General features: G+C 41.6%; 1 protein-coding gene across 1 annotated transcript in view; it reads right to left on the bottom strand.

Annotated features, from left to right (window-relative positions):
- Positions 1-21,432, bottom strand: part of ATF6 (activating transcription factor 6) — a 124,005-nt gene that overhangs the window by 18,951 nt on the left and 83,622 nt on the right. The window contains exons 11-14 of the mRNA XM_075182762.1: positions 21,065-21,175; positions 11,855-11,951; positions 9,832-9,890; positions 2,323-2,434 (exon numbers count right to left, since the gene is read on the bottom strand). Of these exons, the coding sequence (XP_075038863.1) occupies positions 2,323-2,434; positions 9,832-9,890; positions 11,855-11,951; positions 21,065-21,175 (379 nt within the window). The remainder of the gene's footprint in view (positions 1-2,322; positions 2,435-9,831; positions 9,891-11,854; positions 11,952-21,064; positions 21,176-21,432) is intronic.

The raw sequence follows: 21,432 nt of genomic DNA, 5'->3' as shown, positions 1-21,432 counted from the left end.
GGGAAGAAGGCAAGCCGATGGACACAGTTTGATGCTTTGGGCAATGTTCTGCTGAGAAACCTTGGGTCCTGGCATTCAGATCAATGTTACTTTGACATGTACCATCTACCTAAATATTGTTGCAGACCAAGTACACCTCTTCATTGCAACGATATTCCCTGATGGCAGTGGCCTCTTTCAGCAGAATAATGTGCCCTGCAACACTGCACAAATTGTTCAGGAATGACTTGACCTTCAAATTCCACAGATCTCAATCTTATCGAGCATCTGTGGGATGTACTGGAAAAGTAAGTTCGAGCCATGGAGGCCTCACCTCGCAACTTACAGGACTTCAAGGATCTGCTGCTAAGGTCTTGTTGCCAGGTACAACAGGGCACCTTTGTAGAATCAATGCATCGGTGGGGCAGTGCTGTTTTGGTGGCACAAGGGGGTCCTAAGCAATATTGGGCAGGTGGTTGTAAAGTTGTGGCTGAACGATGTGTGTGTGTGTGTGCAATATATATAATACACACACACTTATATACATACAAACACAGTATATAGAATATTCAAACACATTATCAATGCTCTCAATCCAAGAGCTAGGTTTCTTTGGTATTTTTTCTTTTTAGGTTCAAGATTTGAGGATCAAATGCAATAGATAGAGCACTATGACTTAAGTAGAGATCCATTGGATTACTAGAGAATGAACTCTGAGGAACAAGAATTTCACAACTAAGATCTACTGGCCTACTATTTTCTCTTATATTACTTTTTTCTTTACTACTTATAGACTGGTCAGAGGAGTATGCAATTTGTACATTATTGGATTTTCTGACCTCTGAATATTGCCATCTTCTTGTTCAGAAAAGGATGGTGGAGTGCTTACAGTTTGGCATGGAAATGTCATACAGGACTGTTGAAGACCTAGTTTTTTACAGTCGCTGCGTTAGCCTATATTTACTGTACTGAGATAACATTGTTAATAATTTTGCTTTTGCTGTAATCTATTTACTCCAGTTATCTAGTAAACTGCTGTTGCTTGCTGTCTCATTAGAACAATATTTAGTAGCACATACTTATTCTAAAGAGATGAAAAAATAAACAAGGAGGACATTCAAATTATTCTAAAAACTAAAATTTAATATTAGAGGCAAAAATGATAATATGAACTATACAGCTTACATGTAACCAGAATTGAATGTGACCAGAATTGCTTGCGACTGGCCACCGTAAATTTAGTTTGGCAGGTAAAGGCGGAAGCACTCTCCTGCAATCAATTTGGTTCCTGTCCCTTCAATAGCAAGCTAACACTGTTCAAAGCGAACACAGAGTATGGAGTGTGAAAACTGTGGTGAATGCCAAGAAAAAAAAAAGATGTACTTTTTCTCCACTTAAGCTTATTTCTCCAAATAATGTCTATAAAATAAAAAGGCATGTATACTAATGAGCTAACAAAAACGTTTGCCCTGAAAAAAATAATAAAGTATAAAATACAGTTGTGTGGACTAATAAATAAAAAAAGGTATTCCCATTAGAATCTAAAAATGGAAAATTCATGTAGAGATACAACCATGCAGTCCTTATGTGGTTAACAATGCAAGGGATCCGGGTACACATTTAATAACATACCAGTTTGGAAACTTTTTAATGGACTAAATTCTAATTCGGATTAAAACAACGTTTTAATGTTCTTTTGAATAAGGATAAATTCATCAAATAAATCTCTCCTCTTATTAGCAATATGTCCAGGATACATAAGATTGTTGATCATCGAGAGGAAGACCTATTGTGACCAGTTACTAGTAGAGTAACTGGTCACAAGAGCAAAGCATGTTGATTACCCATATACTTAAAATATTCACAAAAAATATTTAGAATCGGAGAGATATTTCTTGATGGTGATGTGTATTTGTACTAGCTATATTGTCTTCGTGGCTAATGTAGGCACTGTCCAGCCAGCCTATTAAAGGTTATTTGGTTGTGGTTTAAAAACTAACGTTTTGCTACATTTTGTCTCCCTTATCTGAGAGGTGAGTGTACATGATTTAACTGCATTTCAGAAGCATAGAAGGGAGTATAGGGACTTGTAAAACAACTTGGGGTATATGGCTAGGGGAAGAGACACATTAATAAAATTGTTTACTAGGTGGCGGTGCAGATTTGAAGATAAAATATCACGTGTGTGTGGGTGACTAAAGTGAAGTGTTAACGTTCAATTATCTGTGTTTTAAAATAACTTGTAAAATATTATAAATAAAATAGTTTTTATTTAAAAACTCAGCTTTGGTTTTATTCTAACTTCTTCTATGAATGAGTAAGACTTTTTTTTTTTGTACATACCCTGCGGAAGGAAACAACATAAAATGTATCACCCCTCCGGCGAATAGCTTCCAAAAATTCTTGATAGCTTCTTGGTGAGGAGTAATATATCTGCAGCTCATTTACAGAGTTCCTAGGAAAGCAATAAAGGAAGAGGGTTGAATGTGTGCTCAGGTTACCATTCAAAAGGATTAAAGGAAAATCTTGAAGAAATTCAATTGTCCATCACAAACTTTAACATCTTCTGAGACCACATATATTAGAAGTGCTTATCGGCAATGGTTACTCACAACAAAAAGAGACAACATCATAATTTAGTTACCCCTATGAGTTCTTCATAGTTTATAAATACATAAGATTACCTCAGCAAAATGTCTTTTCTTTTTATTTCACAAAGGGTTTTCCCACAATGCCAATAAAAATCATCCTTCTGTTCCAAACAAAAGATATCAGAGGCCAAATTGTGCAAAGACTTTTTTTTCTTCTCTGCATAAACTAGAAAATAGTATTTTTATTTACGATAAATCTCTTTCTCGGATTCCATCTGGGGAACACTGCTACCCTGGGGTTGTAGTTGGGGAGTGTGGAGTTGCCTCTTAACTAGTTAATTTGTGGCTGCTGTCAGACTCCTCCACGCTGCAACCGTCTGTAGCTAGTCAGTGTAATTCTAAAGCCCTCAAGAAAAGGGAGTTGAACAACCAAGAAGCAAACAGCAGAAGAGCAGAAGGGAGAGAACGCAGTGTCCCAGAGATGAAATCAGAGAAAGGGATTTATCGTAAGTATAAAAATCCTCTTTTCTCCTTCATCCTATCTAGGGGACACTGCTATCATGGGGAGGTACAAAAGCAGACTCCTTAAAGGAGAGACCGTTCTGGAAGCCCAGCTTGTAGCATGCTACAGCCAAAGCTAGCATCTGAGGACGCAAACCCAGTGAACTGATAAAATTTGGTGTATGTGTGAACCGAGTACCATGTGGTTGCCCGGCATAGCTGATCAGCCGAGACCCCATTGCGCGCAGCCCAGGAAGTTCCCACAGACCTGGTGGAGTGTACCGTAATGTGGGTAGGCAAAGTCTGGTTAGCCTTAAAATATGCTTGTTTTATTGTAATGGTAAGCCATCTATCAATGGTTTGCTCGAAAGCTGGCCAGCCTCTTCTTTGGGAATTAAACAGGACAAAAAGAGAATCCATACGTCTGATCCCAATACGTCTAAGTTCTCTGGACATAAATACGTAATACCCTGACCACATCCAAATATTCTAAGGCCGAACACTGGAACCACTATTTCCGGATTAATGTGAAACCGGAAACTACTTTCGGTTGAAAGGAAAGGACTGTCCGAAGCACCGCCCTATCATCATGGAAGATCAGGAAAGATTCCCTGCAGGAAAGAGCCGCAAGCTCTGACACTTGTCTAGCCGATGCTATGGCCAGCAGGAACGCCACCTTCCATGTCAGGAATCTAAGATCCGCTGACTGTAAGAGTTCAAAGGGGGGTTCCTATACAATAGAAAGTATCAAATTCAGATCCCTGGGTGCTGTGGGAGGGACAAAGAGAAGTTGAATGTGCAGGTCCCCCTGTAAAAAGCTACAGACGTCCGGAAGGTCTGCCAGACGCCTCTGGAAGAAGATGGAAAGGACCGAGACTTGGACTTTTAAGGATCCCAGGCGGAGCCCTGCGACAAGACACCCTTGAAGAAACCCCAGCAGCTAGGGTAAATTAAATTTACTCATATGGTGTGCCTGGTCCTCACAACATTTAATGTAGATGTGCCAAAATCTATGGTAAATGGAGGCTGAGACCAACTTTCTAGCCCATAGCAGGTTATTCACTACCCTGGACGAAAAACTTTTGGACCGCCAGAGGCTGGCTTCAACAGCCATGCCGTCAGCCAGCCCAGGCAGGTCCTGATGCTGAAATGGACCCTGCAAAAGGAAGTCATTGCGAAAAGTCAAAGTCCTTGTCCTACTGCCATAAAAAGGATGTCTGCATACCATACCCTGCGTGGCCAATCGGAAGCTACCAGTATGACTGGAAGCCCTCCCTGCTTGACCCGCCGGAGGACTCAAGGAAGCATTAGGATGGGAGGAAAGAAATACTCCAACCAAAAATCCCAGTGCATTGTCATTATGTCCACTGCCACCGCCAGCGGGTCCCTTGCTCGGGAGCAGAACCTGAGAACCTGCTGGTTGTGTCTGGACACCATAAGATCCAGCCCTTTAGACTGGCATCCGTTGTTATGATGATCCAGCAGCACTGGGCAAAGGATCTGCCCATGCTTATGTATTCTTGAATCTTACACCACCTGAGAGATAAGCAAGCTTCTGGGGACAACAGAATCCTCTGGTGCTCCAAGTGAAGAGTTGAACGTGACCACTTCTTCAGAAGATCGCCCTAGAAGCATCTCGAGTGAAACCTTCCGTAGGGGATTGTCTCGAAGGTCGAGACCATCTTGCCCAGTAACCTTATGCAAAGGAGCATGGAAGGCCTGCGACTGTCTAGGACCCTGGTCACTATGTCTTGTACCGAGTGAACCTTGTCCTGTGGAAGGAAGATTTTCCGCCTCTTGGCATCCATGATGAGACCTAAGAAAATCATTCTCTGGTCTGGTATTAACGGAGATTTCTGCACATTTATAATCCAGGCGTGAAACTGCAGGGTCTCTATGGTGGGGTGTAAATGCTGACGCAGAAGCTGATCTGAGTGGGCTTTGATCAGCAAGTCATCGAGGTAGGGCACTATGCACATCCCCATAGAATGGAGACGGGCAGCCATTACTGCCATGATTTTTGTAAATACTGTGGGCGCTGTGGCAAGGCTAAAAGAAAGCGCCCTGAATTGGTAATGGACCGCTCCTACCATGAAGTGGAGCAATGGCTGATGCCCCTCCCAGATGAGTAGATGAAGATATGCATCCCGAATATCTATGAACACAAGGCATTATCCCCCCTTCAGTCCATTTATCACTGAACGACGAGACTCCATCAGAAACCTGTCTATTCTCAGGTGTAGATTTACAGTCTTTAAGTTCAAAATGGGATGGAAGGAGCCGTCAGAATCCCTGGCGTCTCTGGTTCTCTGGGACTGGGCAGATTACTCCCGCTGAAAAAAGGGAATCTACGCAATGCAGAATCGCTTGCCTTCTCTTCCGGACGAGGAGCAAGGAAGTTGTAAAAATAACGATGAGGGGCCTGATTTAACAGATCTATAATATATCCCCGTGCCATGATCCCCTGAATCAAGAGGTCTGGAGAGGACTTTATCCATTGTTCTGTGAACAGTCGCAGATGCCCCCCCACTCCCGTGTCCGAGAGGTGAGGAGGGTGTGAGTCAGACTGCCAGTTTTAGCACATTAATTGGAAGGAAGGCCACCTGTAGCCTGGCAGATAATGTTATCTAACTCCGATTCAAAAAGTACCAAGCCCGAATAAGGAAGGGCCTTCAAGGCTCTTTTGGATTCCACATCCGCTTCCGAGGACCAAAGCCAGAGAGTTCTTCTAGCCGCTACCGCAGAAGCCGACATTGAAGATGACATAGATACTGCGTTCTGTGCTGCCTCATATAGATACCTTGATGCCTTCTTCAGGTATAAAGCCAGGGGAAGGAGGTTCGAATCCTGCAATCCCTCTGCTAGACGGTCAGCCCAAGGTTCCATAGCCCCAACAACCCATGCAGATGACAGCATGGGTCTAAAGGAAGCTCCAGCTCCTCCATAAATTTATTTAAAAAATCGTTCTACCTTCCGATCAGTGGCATCCTGAAGACTGGCAGTCTTCAGAACTGTAAGTGTAGCGTGGTGCACCAGTCGTGCCACCAGTGTGTCCACTCTAGGAACCTGTTGCCAAAATGCTAGATCATCTGGCTGCAATGGGTACAGGGACACAAATCTAGTGAAACCACTATTTTGTGATCGGGTTTTGACCAGGCCAATTCTGCAATCTCCCTTAATTCTGATGAATGAGGAAAACAAACCATGTTTTTTTTTTTTAAATCTTTTTGAATAACTCTTAGTTAACTGGTCTGGACTCGTCCACAAAGTCTAAGTCGTGCCATATTGCTAAAACCGGATTCTCAATACCCTGGTTTCTACTTGAGTCATCCAGGTCTAAGGCCTGTGTCTGGAAATCTAATTCATACAGAAGTTCCCCGTCCTCTTCAGATGATCCCTCAGAGTCCGAGATCGAGAGGAGAGGATGGTTCACTCTGTGTCTCTTATTTCTAGACCCCGATGGTCTTGGGTAGTCTAAAAACCATTTTAATTTGTCTATGTTGCTAACTAAAGCACTGCACCAAGCCGGTTCCCTTTGGGAATAGTCTGAGAGAGCCAACGAGGATGGGAGGCCACTTGTACCTAAACCTGCACTCTCCTCTTGTTGGGGCAGTATTGCCGCCTTGGTTACCCTACTAACAAGGTATAGGAGAGATCACCCACTGAGGTCTCTCTTGGGTGGCTCAGAAGCTGCACCAGTGAATCCACTGACTGCTGCAAAGACACTGCCAACACCGGTTCCTCCATGGCTAAAGGAGCCAAAACCTGAGACTCGGCGGTCTGGGGTCCCATCTCACAGACCACACAGAGCGCCCTTGGGTCCTATTGTTCCATAGGTAATTTTATTTTACATTTTCAGCAATTATAAAATTTAGCTCTAGAAGATTTCCCCCTATCAGACATATTCACTGAATAGGAACAGTGCAGGATAAGAAAATACAGCATACAATCACACAAGTCACAGAGTATAATCTAAGAATACAACTGACCTCTGACCAATCCTCAGAATCTATAATAACCAAATAATATATATATATATATATATATATATATATATATATATATATATATATATATATATATATATATATATATATATATATATATGTATATGGAGCTGCAGACAGGGGAGAGCTCTATTACAACTTCCCCCTGTCTGCAGCACCCAGCGGGCCTCCTGACTGCTTCTTAGTTTGCCTGCGGTGCTTCTTTTATTAAGGTCGCAGACTGTTTCTCCGCCCCCCCCCCCTTCCCCTCTGAGGGAAGGGACCTGATAACTAATCCAAGATGGCGGCAACCATCTCTCTAAATTCCTCTAAAGTCCCCTGGAACTTAGGTGACTGCGGCTTCTCCCGCCACGCACTAGCAAAAAGAAATAAAAAAAAAATAGGTGCAGGTTGTAAGAGCCACCGCTCTAACTAACTCACAGGGCTGCAGCGAACCTGTAAGTAGTGCAGCCTTGCTGTCCCAGCACTTACTATCTTCTTTTCACTAACAAGAAAGAAAAAAAAGGCCTATAAAAATAAATAAAAAGCAGCAAAGCAAAAGTCAGCCCAACTTAGACTACACTGACTAGCTACAGAGGGTTGTAGAGGGGAGGAGTCTGTCAGAAGCCACAATTTAACTAGTTAAGTGCCAACTAAACACTCCCCCCAACTACAACCCCATGGTAGCAGTGTCCCCCAGATAAGATGAAGGAGAAATATAGCTTATCATAAAGTATAAACTTCATTCACACTGATCTATTCATCCAGTATAGTTTATTAAGCTGCATGTATCACCTCAGATTACAATGGACTAGACAGTACTGCTGAGAGCTGTTTGCAGAACTAAGCATGTTTAACAATTATGCCCTGTTAGTAAATAAGGTTTTAGTAATAGTGATCAGGCTTGCCAAGTGGTGGCTATTTACTAAGTGAGAGTAAAATCTGGCTCTCTAGTCCCACTATAATAATAAACAGAGATGTGTCACATGAATTATTTTGAGATTGAGTGGGTGTAGTTACACTTCCTGAGGCCCTTCTTAATTTACATACAACTTCTACTTTCCCTTACAGTCATATTTTCATATGGCATCATGATGTGTCAGTAACAAATGCATCCTGGATCATGTCTGTTCTATGCTGTTACTCAATCCCTCATTTGGTTAGAAACAACTCTTTCTGTGTACTTTTTTCACGTGTCACAAATTTTTCTTCCTCCCTTATATATCCCCTTATCTATACAAAACATGCAATTACCTAGCAGGTCTATGAATATGTATCATCAGCTCCTAGGGATCAATCACAATATTCCAGAATCCACAAGCATAGCTCCGTCTGATCCAACTACAATCAATTATTTCTAGACTAAAGAGTCAATTACATGTCCATACTCATGCACATTATCTATATAATCTAACTGTGTTCACTAAGATTTAGTTACATAATTGTTACGTTTTGCTCTTTCAAGACTCCATGAGTTTCCCCCTAATATATTAGGTTTAATAACTGTAGGTGTGACTTATGAAAGTTCTTAATTCCCGCCCTTAGTATTTCATTCTTTCCCGCTTTGATATTACCCACATTTGTCTATCATTAGCATTCATCATTTGTCATCATTGGTAAAGAAAAAAAGCATTACTTTTATTTTATTCTATATCTATTTATCTTTAAGCAATACTTTTCTCAGACCGGACTGATGTTACAATTTGTTTTGTTTTTTGGCACCTATGAAACCAGATTCTAAATTCTATTTCATTTTCTCTTTTACATAGTTTTAAATAAAAAACATATACACAATTATGGCATGATTTATTTTCTGATGCAAGTCCCTTCGCATGCCGTATATCTTGCGGGAATAGCTTTGGCATGCTCAGAAACGGACAAATGTACACATGCATTTCATGTCTGAATACAAATGACGCTCAACACTGCCTGCGGCTTGAAGGGATGAAGGGAGGAAATGGGCGGATGAGCAGTAAGGGTGTGTATAGTAAGGGCGTATTATTTATACCAGCTACAAGACAGGTGTAAGTTCGAACTAATAGTGATGTCTATTCTGTGTTTTAAAAACTACACGTAGGTGTGCCAATAGTTAGCAAAGCACATGTGTATGCAATGAAGATAGACTACAAAAAACGCATTGTATGTACAGTACAAAGTTTTTGTTTAACAAATATTTTTATTATTGATTATAGTATTGTTCATTTATTTTACAAAATACTATTTTGTGCATGCATTCTGATAGAACTTTATATTGCATATATGCCTGTGTATCCTGCACTCTGATCTGTCTACATATGGCATGTAAGATTTAGCCAGAGTCTACTTATAACCATATCCAAATGGAATAGTATATATTGATGTGCATCCCAGAGCAGCCCCAATATGGTAAATTGAAGCAACACTTTGATTTGCAGCAACACATAATGAATGGTGCTGCTGTTTAATAATAAATAGATCCCTGTGTGTTTAATAATAACAATGCACTGCTATTAAGCTTTCCCTTAAGTTGTGCTACTAATGTTAGATTTACTACATTAAAGGTACAGTTTAATAGAGACAGTATAAAATGTGCAATTTATACTGTTCCTAACCCGTGTTCCTATTTTTATGGTTGTACTTGCTATTGTTGTATAGCTTTTTTAAATCAATAAAAATAGTATATTTCCAAAATTAGAAACCTACACATTTTTTAAATGACCTCCCAGAATAATTACTTAAGTTTTTCAAGAAAATATGGCATGCCAGTAAAGTAAAAAGTGGAAATATAAACTTACTTTAGGCTAGTGTATTGCATTGCCACAAGTTGTGATGTGCCATCTTTCCCATCTGGTTTCTATATGGCAAAAACAAAACAAAAAAAGTTAAAATATACAGATATTTGCAGATACTTAACAACAAGGTGCAAATAGAACTAATTCTACTGTAAGTGAGGTAATCAACAATAGGCAGTTAATTGAATATGATTATTCTAATTAAAACAAGCTAGACTAGCTAAAGCAGATGTTATTAGGAGCTATGACTTCAATCATATATGTGCTCTTTGCACCAAGTTTAGGGAGATCCATCAATGGGTGATTTAGTTCAGAGGCAAAAATTGCCCAATATCACCAAGATTAAATTGCTAACTAATTCCCCAAACACTCCAATCTATTGAAAAACGATTTATTTTAAATTCAGGCAATTTTTAAATACTGCTTAGCAGTATTACATGCAATTCCCAGCAGGAAGCCCATTGAAATGCACTGCATATGGCAATACATTTAAAAATCTCAACCAATCATAAGCAATGTTTAAATGCTGGCAGCTTATAGCAGCTGAGTAGGTATTGACCTCCAGCACCTTTGAAAACAATATTGTGGAACTGTTGCAACGTGCCCTGGCTAACAGGGCTTACTGGCATTTGTAGTTCCACATATGATTTGTCTTTTACAATTTTAGTGCGTCTTTTTATGTCTGTTTGTTTTCTGGTGGGGATAGCAGTCCCTGGTGGCAGCTCCTGGTGTGTAGAGGTTGATATTTGAAGCCAAAAAGGGGTGTGTTTTTTCTTTGTGGTATTATAGCATTCACATCTTATTAAGTCTTATTACAAAACATAACATAGTGGTTGAGGTTGAAGAAAAAAAAAAAAAAAGACACCATTCCATCAAGTTCAACCTATTTTGGATGTCCTGTAATCCTCTTATATTTGAAATTGATCCAGATAAAGCAACCGCCAATCTGTTTCAATCGTCCAAAATCCATCCTGATAACAAATATTCTTAGCATATATCAGAGATAGATGCTATTTTACAACATGCAATTAGAATTTTGAGCATAAATGTTAAAAATAAACAAGAACAAACATAATAAAGTGTGCATGGACTCCAAATGATATAAAACAGGACTACTGTGAAAACAGGAAGGATAATGCTGAATAGGCATACCAGGACAGGGATATCTTGATGCTAGTGTTCTATATAAATGAGGTGTAAATTAAGTAGCTTTGTTAAAAGTGTATTGTTTATTTATTTTGTCGCAAATCAGATCTAACCTCAATATCCAGGGAGTGCTGGTAGGTAACATCAACTCAAACCTACAGCGATCAATCTGGTTACAAGAACAATTACTTCAAATCAGAAGCCATGCTGCTAAGGTCTCTCCTCGGCATACTGAAACCATCAAAGCAAATTTTAGCTTTAAGTGGCAGAAAGATAAAATAGCTAGGGGTCTTTTTCACATCCTTCTATGACTTGCATTTCCAAGAAAACTTTCCCCAACTCGTCTCCAAAAATGCAAGCTGTTCTCCTGGATCTGCCTTATCCTCTGCTGAGTAGGATCATAAGCTGTTAAAATGAATATGCTCTCCAAATGGTTTTGTCTCTTCCAGATCCCATCAGTGCAGTCTCCCTCTCCCTAATAAACAATATCCAGAAAGCCCTCACACATTAGATGCCTGAATAGCCTTGTTGAGCCCAAGGTAACAAAGGGACCCTTAAGTGTTTAGAACCACTGCGCAGTAATTTTGTTAGCATTTCCAACATGGAGTGTCTGCTGATCTTTTCCCATGATTTACTTGTTACTCTACATGAAGACAGCTAAGCGGTAGTAAGCAATCAATGAGGCGAAGGTAATTAGGTGGGGAAAGTAAGAAATACTGATATAATAACTGTGCAGCAGTTCTAAGAACATGTGTGTATTGCAAGGATTGTGCATTCAAACAAAAAGCACAATTTAAGGTCTGAAAACAGTGTGTTATGGTCTATAAAATATGCAGTACTCTTATTTATCACTTTACAACTTCATCATGTGATACCTCACCTGCACTGCCTGTGCCTTATGGGTATTGATTGTTCGTCTGGACTTTGTTCTCTCAACCTCATGTCTATGGACCCAGCCACGAAGCTCTTGGTTTAACCTGATTAACAGCAAAATTAAATTAGAATAAACATAAAAAAGTGAATAGTAAATACAGGGTGTCCACTAATTCAAAGATAGTTCAAAAACGAATTACCAGTAAGTGCTCTCTTACCTAAACTTATTATACATATAAGTATGGGGACACAGAAGGAGAGACCTTGCTTGAAATTGGTAGAAAAGGCTATAACATGGACCTGGTTTAATAGGTGGCTCGATGGAGTGTCACTATGCTAATGAGGTTGCCGACAGGCAGAGTCTGAAAGAGGAAGAAAGCACAGATTCCTGAATAGGGGGCAACATACATAAAGATATATAACACACACATACACACTAATTTATGCTAGCCTTCTGTGCAAAACACACAGAGATGTGAGAGACATCTTTGGCCTGCTCAATCATATTTCTGGTCTTTATTTTACCTACTCGGGCATCCAAGGAATAATAAATATTCAGTAAAATTTCAGAATATACTATCTGTGACGAACACCCCAGCCTGTCTCAGATACAGCAATCTGAACAGCTGGTCGTGATTGAAGTTACCTTAGTTACTTAACAATAAATACACCTTTCTGCCATCACAAAGGATTTACTCTGGCGTCCTTGCGTTCACCAACACCACTTATTAATGTTTCACACTTAAATCACATACACATGAAGCATGAGCCTGCCTGGGCTTCGTAAATACACAAAGAATCACAGAGAACACGCTAGATTAAAATATGTTTAATCTGAAAAATATTTCCAAGAGGACTCTAGGACACACTATGAATTATAGAATACTGCTCTGTGAGTGGATCACTATTAAATAACTTTTGGTATGAATTAATTAAAGCAAATAGCGCTTATTTATATAATTGCACATGCACTTATTTTTCATATTGTGTATATTGTGAGATAGGAAATCGTTATTTCTGAGACCAAGGGAAGAAATTTGTCTCTTGTTTAACCTTGCTATAGGATATGCCTATTTCTCCTGTATATATCTGATACATTGTTTCCAAAGCCTTTTGTGTATTGTCATGTGGGAAACTCGCTTGTTTTTGTTTTTTGTTTTTCTTTGTGAATATGTATTCCAAATGGTCTGATGAAAGGCCCCATGTTAATTAGATCTTTTGATGTGTGAAGGTTCAACATTGGAGGCAGGAACTTTTAATTAAAACTGGCTCCTGAATTCTCTGCATCTGAAAACCAGATGCAGAACATCACAGCATTTCTAGAATTTCACATATAAGTGTAAATATAGCTAGCTTTCCAATGCATGTAAATCCATGTTTGTGTAAATAGAGTACATCCTGATGCTAAAAATAGCCTGTGTCTGAACTGTATAAAATATGAGCTGTTTGAGCATGTAATGTATTTTTCTGATTTTCATCTGACCTGATCACACTGGTACCTTCCACCAGTGTGAGAGCAAATCAACATCTTGCTTCAAGACCTGCTTGAAAATATCTTCAATATTGCTGTATTCCTGTGATCTGCAGATTAGACAAAAAATCTAATCCGTTCTCTGGCTGTTCTGAGGTGTGGACCCAAACTTTCCAGTTCCACCGCTCTGCCTGCTACCCATGCAGCCCTGGTTAGTGTGATAGGCCAGTGGGGAATCAATCCACAGCAACCCTGATCTATAGTGAGAGGTCAGGAGTTCCAGCCCAGGTACACCAGCAACGAGGTACGCTAGCAGCGTCAGTTACCCAGAAGGAACATGGTCCTGAGTGCAATAGAAGGAGCTCAGTGGTGGCAGCAGGCCCCTCCCACTGCGGCAGTAGTATTCGGAATAACGAAAGGGGACGTGGCAAAGTAAGCCCAGCCGGTTCCCAGACAGGGTGGCATAGGCGGTCCATCCTGTCACATGCTCTATAAAGCCAAATCCTAAAAATAAACACTGATTGCATGAAACTAAAAAGAAAACAAAATACATGGAATAATAGAATAAAAGTAATTTGCCAAGTTGATAACATTAATAGGGTGTAATTCAAATTAAATAAATCTGGGGGGCGTGGCCTGGCAGCCATCGTGAACGGCAGCAGTTGGAGAGAGCTCCGCTTGTACTGGCCTAATTTGGACCATAAAAAGACCCCACCTAATCCCCTGACTTGCAAGAGAGGAAGCCAGAATCCCACTGGACTGTGGAGATCCATTTGGAGCCCGGGTCCGCCATTGGTGAGCTCCATTAGCCGCGCCCGGAGTTCCATCACAGCCGCCCGCTTCACTGAAGCGTTCCTGGTCCCAGCTCACTGAACGGCGTGTCCAGGGAAAGCACTGCCCGCCAAGAGACATCGGGGGACCTGTGGAGCAGATCAGGGCTGAGAAGGACCCACCTCCGGCTGTTCACCCACCATAGCGCCTGCCGCTGGCTCTGGGGCTGATCCCCGCATCTCACTGACACTCTCCGCCTCCATCGGCAGCCCTAGCACACACACGCACACTCAAGCAAGGGACCCTCACCTGGTCCGACGCTGTTGCCGCCCTAGGCCTTCACCCCGCGCCTCATCCGCGGTCTCCAGTTCCATCGGTGACCGGCCAGCCGCACTTCCGGTTTTCGGCGCTGGACTTCCGGTCGGCGCGGCACCGCTAAAACTCTGCCTGAAGGGTGAGTGTCCCAAAGCAACGTACAGACTCCCCTGACCATTTTCAATTGTGCTTCTAAGATCATTTGATTGGACAGAGGTCACATGAAGGGGAAAAAACTAAAACTACAATAACTAAAAAAAAAAATATATATATATATATATATATATATATATATATATATATATATATATATATATATAAAGGATTACTGCGGCAGGAGGACAATGGAGGGGCGCAATTTCAAGCCCCACATAATAGCACACCAACAAGAGAGGTACATTGCCCCATCAGGCCCCTCCTTGCCCTGCAGGGAACACCCCTGCTGAGAGAGGCAGGATATAGCCCTGAAGGACCCTACCAGCTACATATATTGCTGAGACTTGTTGTCCCCAGAGGCACAAATTCCAGGGCCAGCATTGGCGGATGCGCCTCAACGGGAAAGGCATCAGAATGGCGTCTAGTACCCTTGTGACCCAGTGGATGCATGGACGCTGAGGCCCCACTACCTACTCCTGTTATGCCGGTACAGGCGCACCTCTTGTATCCCTGTATCTGACATGGCTGTCTAGACCTCCAATGGGGGGACGGGTCTAGTGACGACTCATCTATATGCTAAAGTACCGCTGAAGAAGATTAGTTTTTGTAACCTATCAAAGATATTGGCTGAAGGCCCAGATGGCAAAGATAAGAAAGGCTCCACTAAGAAAGCTTCTAAACAACCTGCGGCTGCTTCTCAACGGGCGAATTTACGGGCTTTCCTGACATCTCCAATCGGGCTGGAAGCAAGCGACATGGATTCGTCCACAAGCCACTCTCAATCACCCCCATGTGGCTCCCAGGTAGCTGCGTCCCAGGTTGCCGCAACCCCTCCTGTCAAAGAGCAGTTAGAACTATCCCAGATCATGGGCATGCTCTGGACGTTACCAACCAAACAAGAGGTCCCCTCCAAAAGGGACTTTGAGACGTTGGAGACCAGACTGAAGGAGGTTGTCCGCCACGAGGTGGCCACTCTTCAAGCAGACCTGGCACACCTGGGGCACAGGCTGGTGGCTCTGGAGGAGAGCAAAGAGGCAGAGGAAAGCCGATTTACTACCCTTGAATCCACAGTGTCGGCCCAGGGAAAGGCTTTACAGTGGATGCACTACAAGATGGATGACATGGACAATCGTGGCCGCAGAAATAACTTGAGGATAAGGGGCCTACCCGAGTATGTTCCTGTACAAGGTCTGGTGGACGCCCTTACGAAAATATTCAATGAAGTACTAGAGATGCCACCAGAGAATGTCATCACCTTTGATAGAGCACACAGGGCACTGCGCCCACGAGGGGCCCCTTCGGAAAGACCTAGGGATGTCATCTGCCGCTTACATTACTTCACACAAAAGATGAGATTTTGCGGAAGCTGCGTCATCTGGATGGTCTCTAATTTAACGGCCAAGAGATCCAGGTCTTCCAGGACTTAGCCTGGCACACGCTTCAGCAAAGGCGGTTGTTAAAGCCCCTTACAGAAGAGCTACGGAAGAATAACATGAAGTATCGCTGGGGCTTCCCCTTTCAGCTGCAGGTGGTTCATGAAGGCAAATCAGCTGTTCTGGTGGAACCAGCAGGTCTTTCGGACTTTTGCTCATCATTAGGCATCCCAAAGGTCACACTCCCAGAATGGCAAGAGTCTTTCTCACGTCTGACACTGATGGATGCCCCTCAGGGGGTGGAAAGGTTTCGACAAGTGGGCAGGACGAAGAAGGCTCCTCAAAAGCGCCAAAATCAGCCAAACCAAGAGAGCACATGATCAACTAACAACGGTCTCAAGAGACTTGATATTGCAGGGAGGCGACTCAAGAAGGCATATGCCACTGCCTCTCTTTCTCTATTACACATGGGTCACAGTAGAGTTGCCTTGCATATAAGCTATTTGCTCTTTATGTTCCTGTGTCTCTCCCTCTTGTTGCACTACTCCCCTCTTCTTCTCCACCTCCCGGTATTTGTTTCCACAGGTGGACAGTGTTCGAATGTCAAGAGAATGGTCGTAAAGCCTCTGAAAGGAAGGATCAGTTCCATGTGGTCTGTGTGACATGGACTGCTCCGTGTCTTTTCATTGTTTTACCTCTGAGGGGGTGGGGAGGGGGCCGCTCCCTGAGGCCAGTCGTTAGTCAAAACATTTGTAAAGTTAGGTTAGTTAAAAGCATAGCCAATGTTTTGTTCACTAGTATCAGTTTCGGATATGTTAGGCTACATATTATTCCTGTAAAAAGTTGAAATAGCAGTACAGAAGAAGTTTATTACAAAGTTGTCACTGACATTTTATCCCCCCAGTACCCCCTGAACCGCAAGAGTTTTTCCGAGGCCTGAGGGATATTTGGTCCCTCTTGTTTCCCCGGGGCGGTTTGTTTTTTCTGTTTAAAGTACCAAAAGGTTATTTTCAAATGTTACTACTATCTGCATTTTCTCTCCCCATGTCCCTCCTTCCCAACCCCCTCTTTCCCTCCTCCCACCCTATCCCACTTCCATTGTTTTGGGCCACATGGAAACGCATCCCACAGAACAATAGCTCTGCCAGCATGTATTCCTCTCGCAAAATAGATGGCAAGGGATAAACTTAAATGTATGACCCTTAATGTTAAGGGTCTCAATATACCAGAGAAGAGATCTAGGTTAATAAGGGATCTCATAGCAGCAAAAATAGATGTGGCTTTTCTACAAGAGACACCTTTTAAGCTGGGTGCGGAACCGCGCTTCCGTAGCCAGCAATACCCACACAGTTTCACCTGCAATAATCCTGATGGCAAGACACTAGGGGTAGCTATTCTTCTTTCCAGACGACTGCAGATTAAAGATATAGTAACTCACAAGTTGCAAGTGGGTAGAGGCCTAGCATTGACCTGTAAAATTTTTGACCAGCCATTTACCTTGGTGACCCTATATGTGCCTAATCATAATCAACCTGTTTTCCTAGAAGCCATCCTGGACAAAGTGGATCCGTTGAGGGAAGGTATTCTCGTGCTAGGAGGAGACTTCAACTGGGTGCTTCATCCTGCCGTCGATGCCTCTTCCGGGTTGACCAGGTATTCTGGTAAACTTTACCGCAAGGTGAGACGTACCATGCATGGACACCAGCTGGTCGACACATGGAGATTCAAACACCCTACAGAAAGAGATTATACTTTCTTCTCCCACCCCCACAATATATATTCACGATTAGACTATTATCTCACTTTAAAATTAATTATTCAAAGTCAGTGGCCCTTAATATTTCCTCCCCACCCAACATAATTGAAGGTCTGAAATCGGCTTTTCCCTTTGTCTGGCACCCCACGCATCTCAAGTATCTGGGGGTGATCATAAACAAAGACAATTCAAAAATATACGCAGATAACTTCCTACCTATTACTGCGACTATACGCGCCAATCTGAGGGATTGGCTTCAGAAGGACTTTTCCCTGATAGGTAGAGTTAATGTCAAAATGAACTTACTCCCGAGAGTGTTATACCTACTACACACGCTACCAATTCATGTTCCCACTTCATGGTTCAATGAGCTACATAAGGCCATTAGACATTTTGTCTGGAAGGGTAGGAGACCTCGCTTCAGACATGACATATTATATAAACGCAAATGTGATGGCGGTCTGCAGCTTCCACATTTTTCAACATATTACGACGCTGTCATGCTGAACAGGGTTCTAGACTGGTCACGAGGAGGAGGGGACAGGCAGTGGGTCTGGATTGAGGATTATGCTTTAAAGACAGTGATTGACCTTGTCCCATGGCAGCCCTCTCTTTCCATTGTTAAACACCCGACTATATCCCCCACCCTGGCCAGATGGTCAAAGCTGTGTCATATCCCAAACATCTTCACAAAGCACTCACCCTTGACGGCACTTTTTGATAACCCGGACTTTCCCCCCGGCTTATCGAGACAGTCATTCAAACATTGGATCCAGGCAGGGATCACCCGTGTCGGCCAGCTGGTGGGCAGGTCTGGGGTCATACCCTTTGCTGAGATACAGGCAAAGTGGGGTCTACCTAATGTGGAAATTTGGAGACATATCCAGTTGAGACACTTTGCCTGCTCCAGGGGAATCCGTGAGGAGGCTGGCAGGACTCACACACAGTTTGAGGCCCTTTGCACTAAAGCACACCGCCCTAGGCATACCCTATCATCTATTTATAAGATATTGATTGAACAATCATCCAAAGCGCAACCTAAATTCACAAGGGACTGGGAGAGGGAGTTAAACATAGTCACACCGGAAACAGAATGGGGAACATATTTCAGCGTACCCATGTTAGTTCAGTCAGTGTGAGAGTGGTTGAAACTCATTTCAAGGTACTGACTAGGTGGTACTGTTGTCCCAGTCTCCTAGCAAAAATGATTCCCGGGGTCTCAGATCTATGCTGGAGATGTCAGGGAGCTTTGGGCTCTCCATTACATATCTGGTGGGATTGCCCGACAATCAGACCCTTTTGGGATACGGTTATTCTTATCTCCAAAACGATTGTGGGAACTGAATTACCAAATTGCCCAAGGTTCTGGCTACTTAACGACACTAATATGCCAGTCTACAAATATAAAAAGTCCTTGGTAATGTATCTTAATGGCGCTGCAAAGGCGGTGATACCGGTACACTGGAGGTCACCGCTGGTCCCTACCATAAAAGAATGGTTTACACGGATAGATTTCTATATGGTAATGGATGAAATAATTTATGCGGCAGAGGACAAAAATAGAGCATTTTACATACTGTGGTCGGAATGGATTGAGTTTAAAAATAAAGCGTTGTTCACTCAGTGGAATGTATGAAGCTTATCACATACCCCCTCCCCCATACCCACCCTCCCCCCTCTTTCCTTCTACCTCTTTACCCCGTTTTTGCACAATTATTTCACCCTATTTTATTGTATTTTCTCCTTTGAGAAAAATTAAGCAAATGTACATCACCATGGGTGAAAACACTACTGCTGAAGTACAATGTCAAGTTTGAAGTATTGGAATTTTGAGCTAATGTTATTGCATATACTTGTATACAATGTTAAACTTCAATAAAAACAGATTATATAAAAAATAAATAAATAAATCTAGAAAAAGACCTGAGTGTTTTACGTTTTGAGGGTGAGATCAAGGAGAGAGATGTCATCAATGAAAAAATATTATGTCCTATACACACCTGCGTTGAAAAACATTGTACTTAGTCCCTGCTTTTAACAGAACATTCAAAGAGTTCTGAAAGCCTGAATGTAGCATAGTATCCAATGTCCCGAGTACTCCTGAACCCGGCAGGCAATGCAAAATTAATATTTGACATAAAACTGTGTACAGGTCCATTTGCTTATATTACTTACATTAGTATTTTGACTATAAGCATTAAATGATATTTAGCAATCTTCAAGACCATGCTTGAACACCTAATTTCAACGCTCATTTGTACAAGCCCTAAGAGTTAAAAATGCATGAAACTAAGCCCCTGGTGCCAATAAGGACTTCTCTCTCCCCATGCCCAACATTTGAATACAAGCTCTGGCAAAACTTATTCTGGATCCTAATCTTTCTTCCTGGTCCACAATGGTGCTACCACTCTTAAGCATCTTTATAATGCGAAGGGCCTTGGGTCTTTCGCCTAGTTATGGGACAAGTATCATCTCCCAGCCAGAGACTTTTACAAATTTTTACAAATTAGATATTGGCTTGTATCCCTCTGTTCCCACCATCTCTGTCTACATGAGCCCCGTCCCTTGGTACTGGCTAAATTGGCAAAAAGTTACAACAGAGCAGGTACTTTTTGGTACAAGTGCCAGACTGCCGTACATGATCCCCTGAAATTTCCTTCTCGACTGCAGTGGTAACGGGACCTAAGTCAAGAGTTTACTATAACTCAACAGGAGACCACTTAATAAAAATTATTGATGATAAAAAAAAAATAAAAAAAAATGAAACTTTTCCCTCTCTCACATGCAATCAATCATAATTCGGTGACAAAGCAATGGGATAAGCAGCCAAATTCTTGTTCGGAGGGAGAAGAAAATGCTTTTCCAGCATACTTTAACTGAAGTTTGTGTTCTTTGTAATTTCTTTTTGCCTATACAAACACTACAGATCAGGCTAATATGTACACTGCATAAATCACATTGATGATCTAAGAATAGCTGTGGAAATTCCCATTTACATAAGAAAAAATTACTTGGAAATGCTACCTAATGTCAACATAATAACATGCAACATATGATTCTCTCACAGTAATGAAGATCTAACAAAACAAAAAAAATAAAGCAGACAGCTTCACAGAACCTGGAAGCTCAGAAATTAGATATAAAAATCATGGGTGCAACTGTAGAGATGAAGTTCTCGGCTAAACTAAAGAGAAGACTTCATTTTTTAGGTTCTACATCCAGTTAAATACTTTGTAGAATTTTCAGTTTTAGAATATGCCAATCCCAAAATTCTATAATATGGATTAGGAACATCCATAATAAATACTCATGTAAATCTATAATAGAAATTTTAAATTAATATTACACATATCTTGTAGGGATATTTTTGCTGACCTGAGGGATTCTGTCTGGTTCACATGCGGTCGGCAGGGAGGAGGCGGAGGAATGTAGAGCAATGGTTCCTCTTTCACAACCATCAATGCTTTTTCAGTTGAGATGTAATGACTATGCATAAGAATCAGAAAATAAAGCAGAAAAGAAAAAGAAAAAAAAATCAATATTGATAACATGTATAGATGACTGTCTGTGTGTATTCAGCATATCATCTCATATTAGTTGATGGATGTTTATAAAGTGTATAAATGATTGAAAGTAACATAAACAAATCAAACCAGTTTATACAAGTAAAGTAAATGGTTGATAAGATAGATAAGCTAAAATGCCAACACAACAAACATGTACCAGAGAAATAAATATGATTT

The sequence above is a fragment of the Mixophyes fleayi genome, chromosome 8 (assembly GCF_038048845.1).
Source record: "Mixophyes fleayi isolate aMixFle1 chromosome 8, aMixFle1.hap1, whole genome shotgun sequence".
NCBI lineage: Eukaryota > Metazoa > Chordata > Amphibia > Anura > Limnodynastidae > Mixophyes > Mixophyes fleayi.
This window is presented reverse-complemented; position numbering and strand designations above follow the sequence as displayed.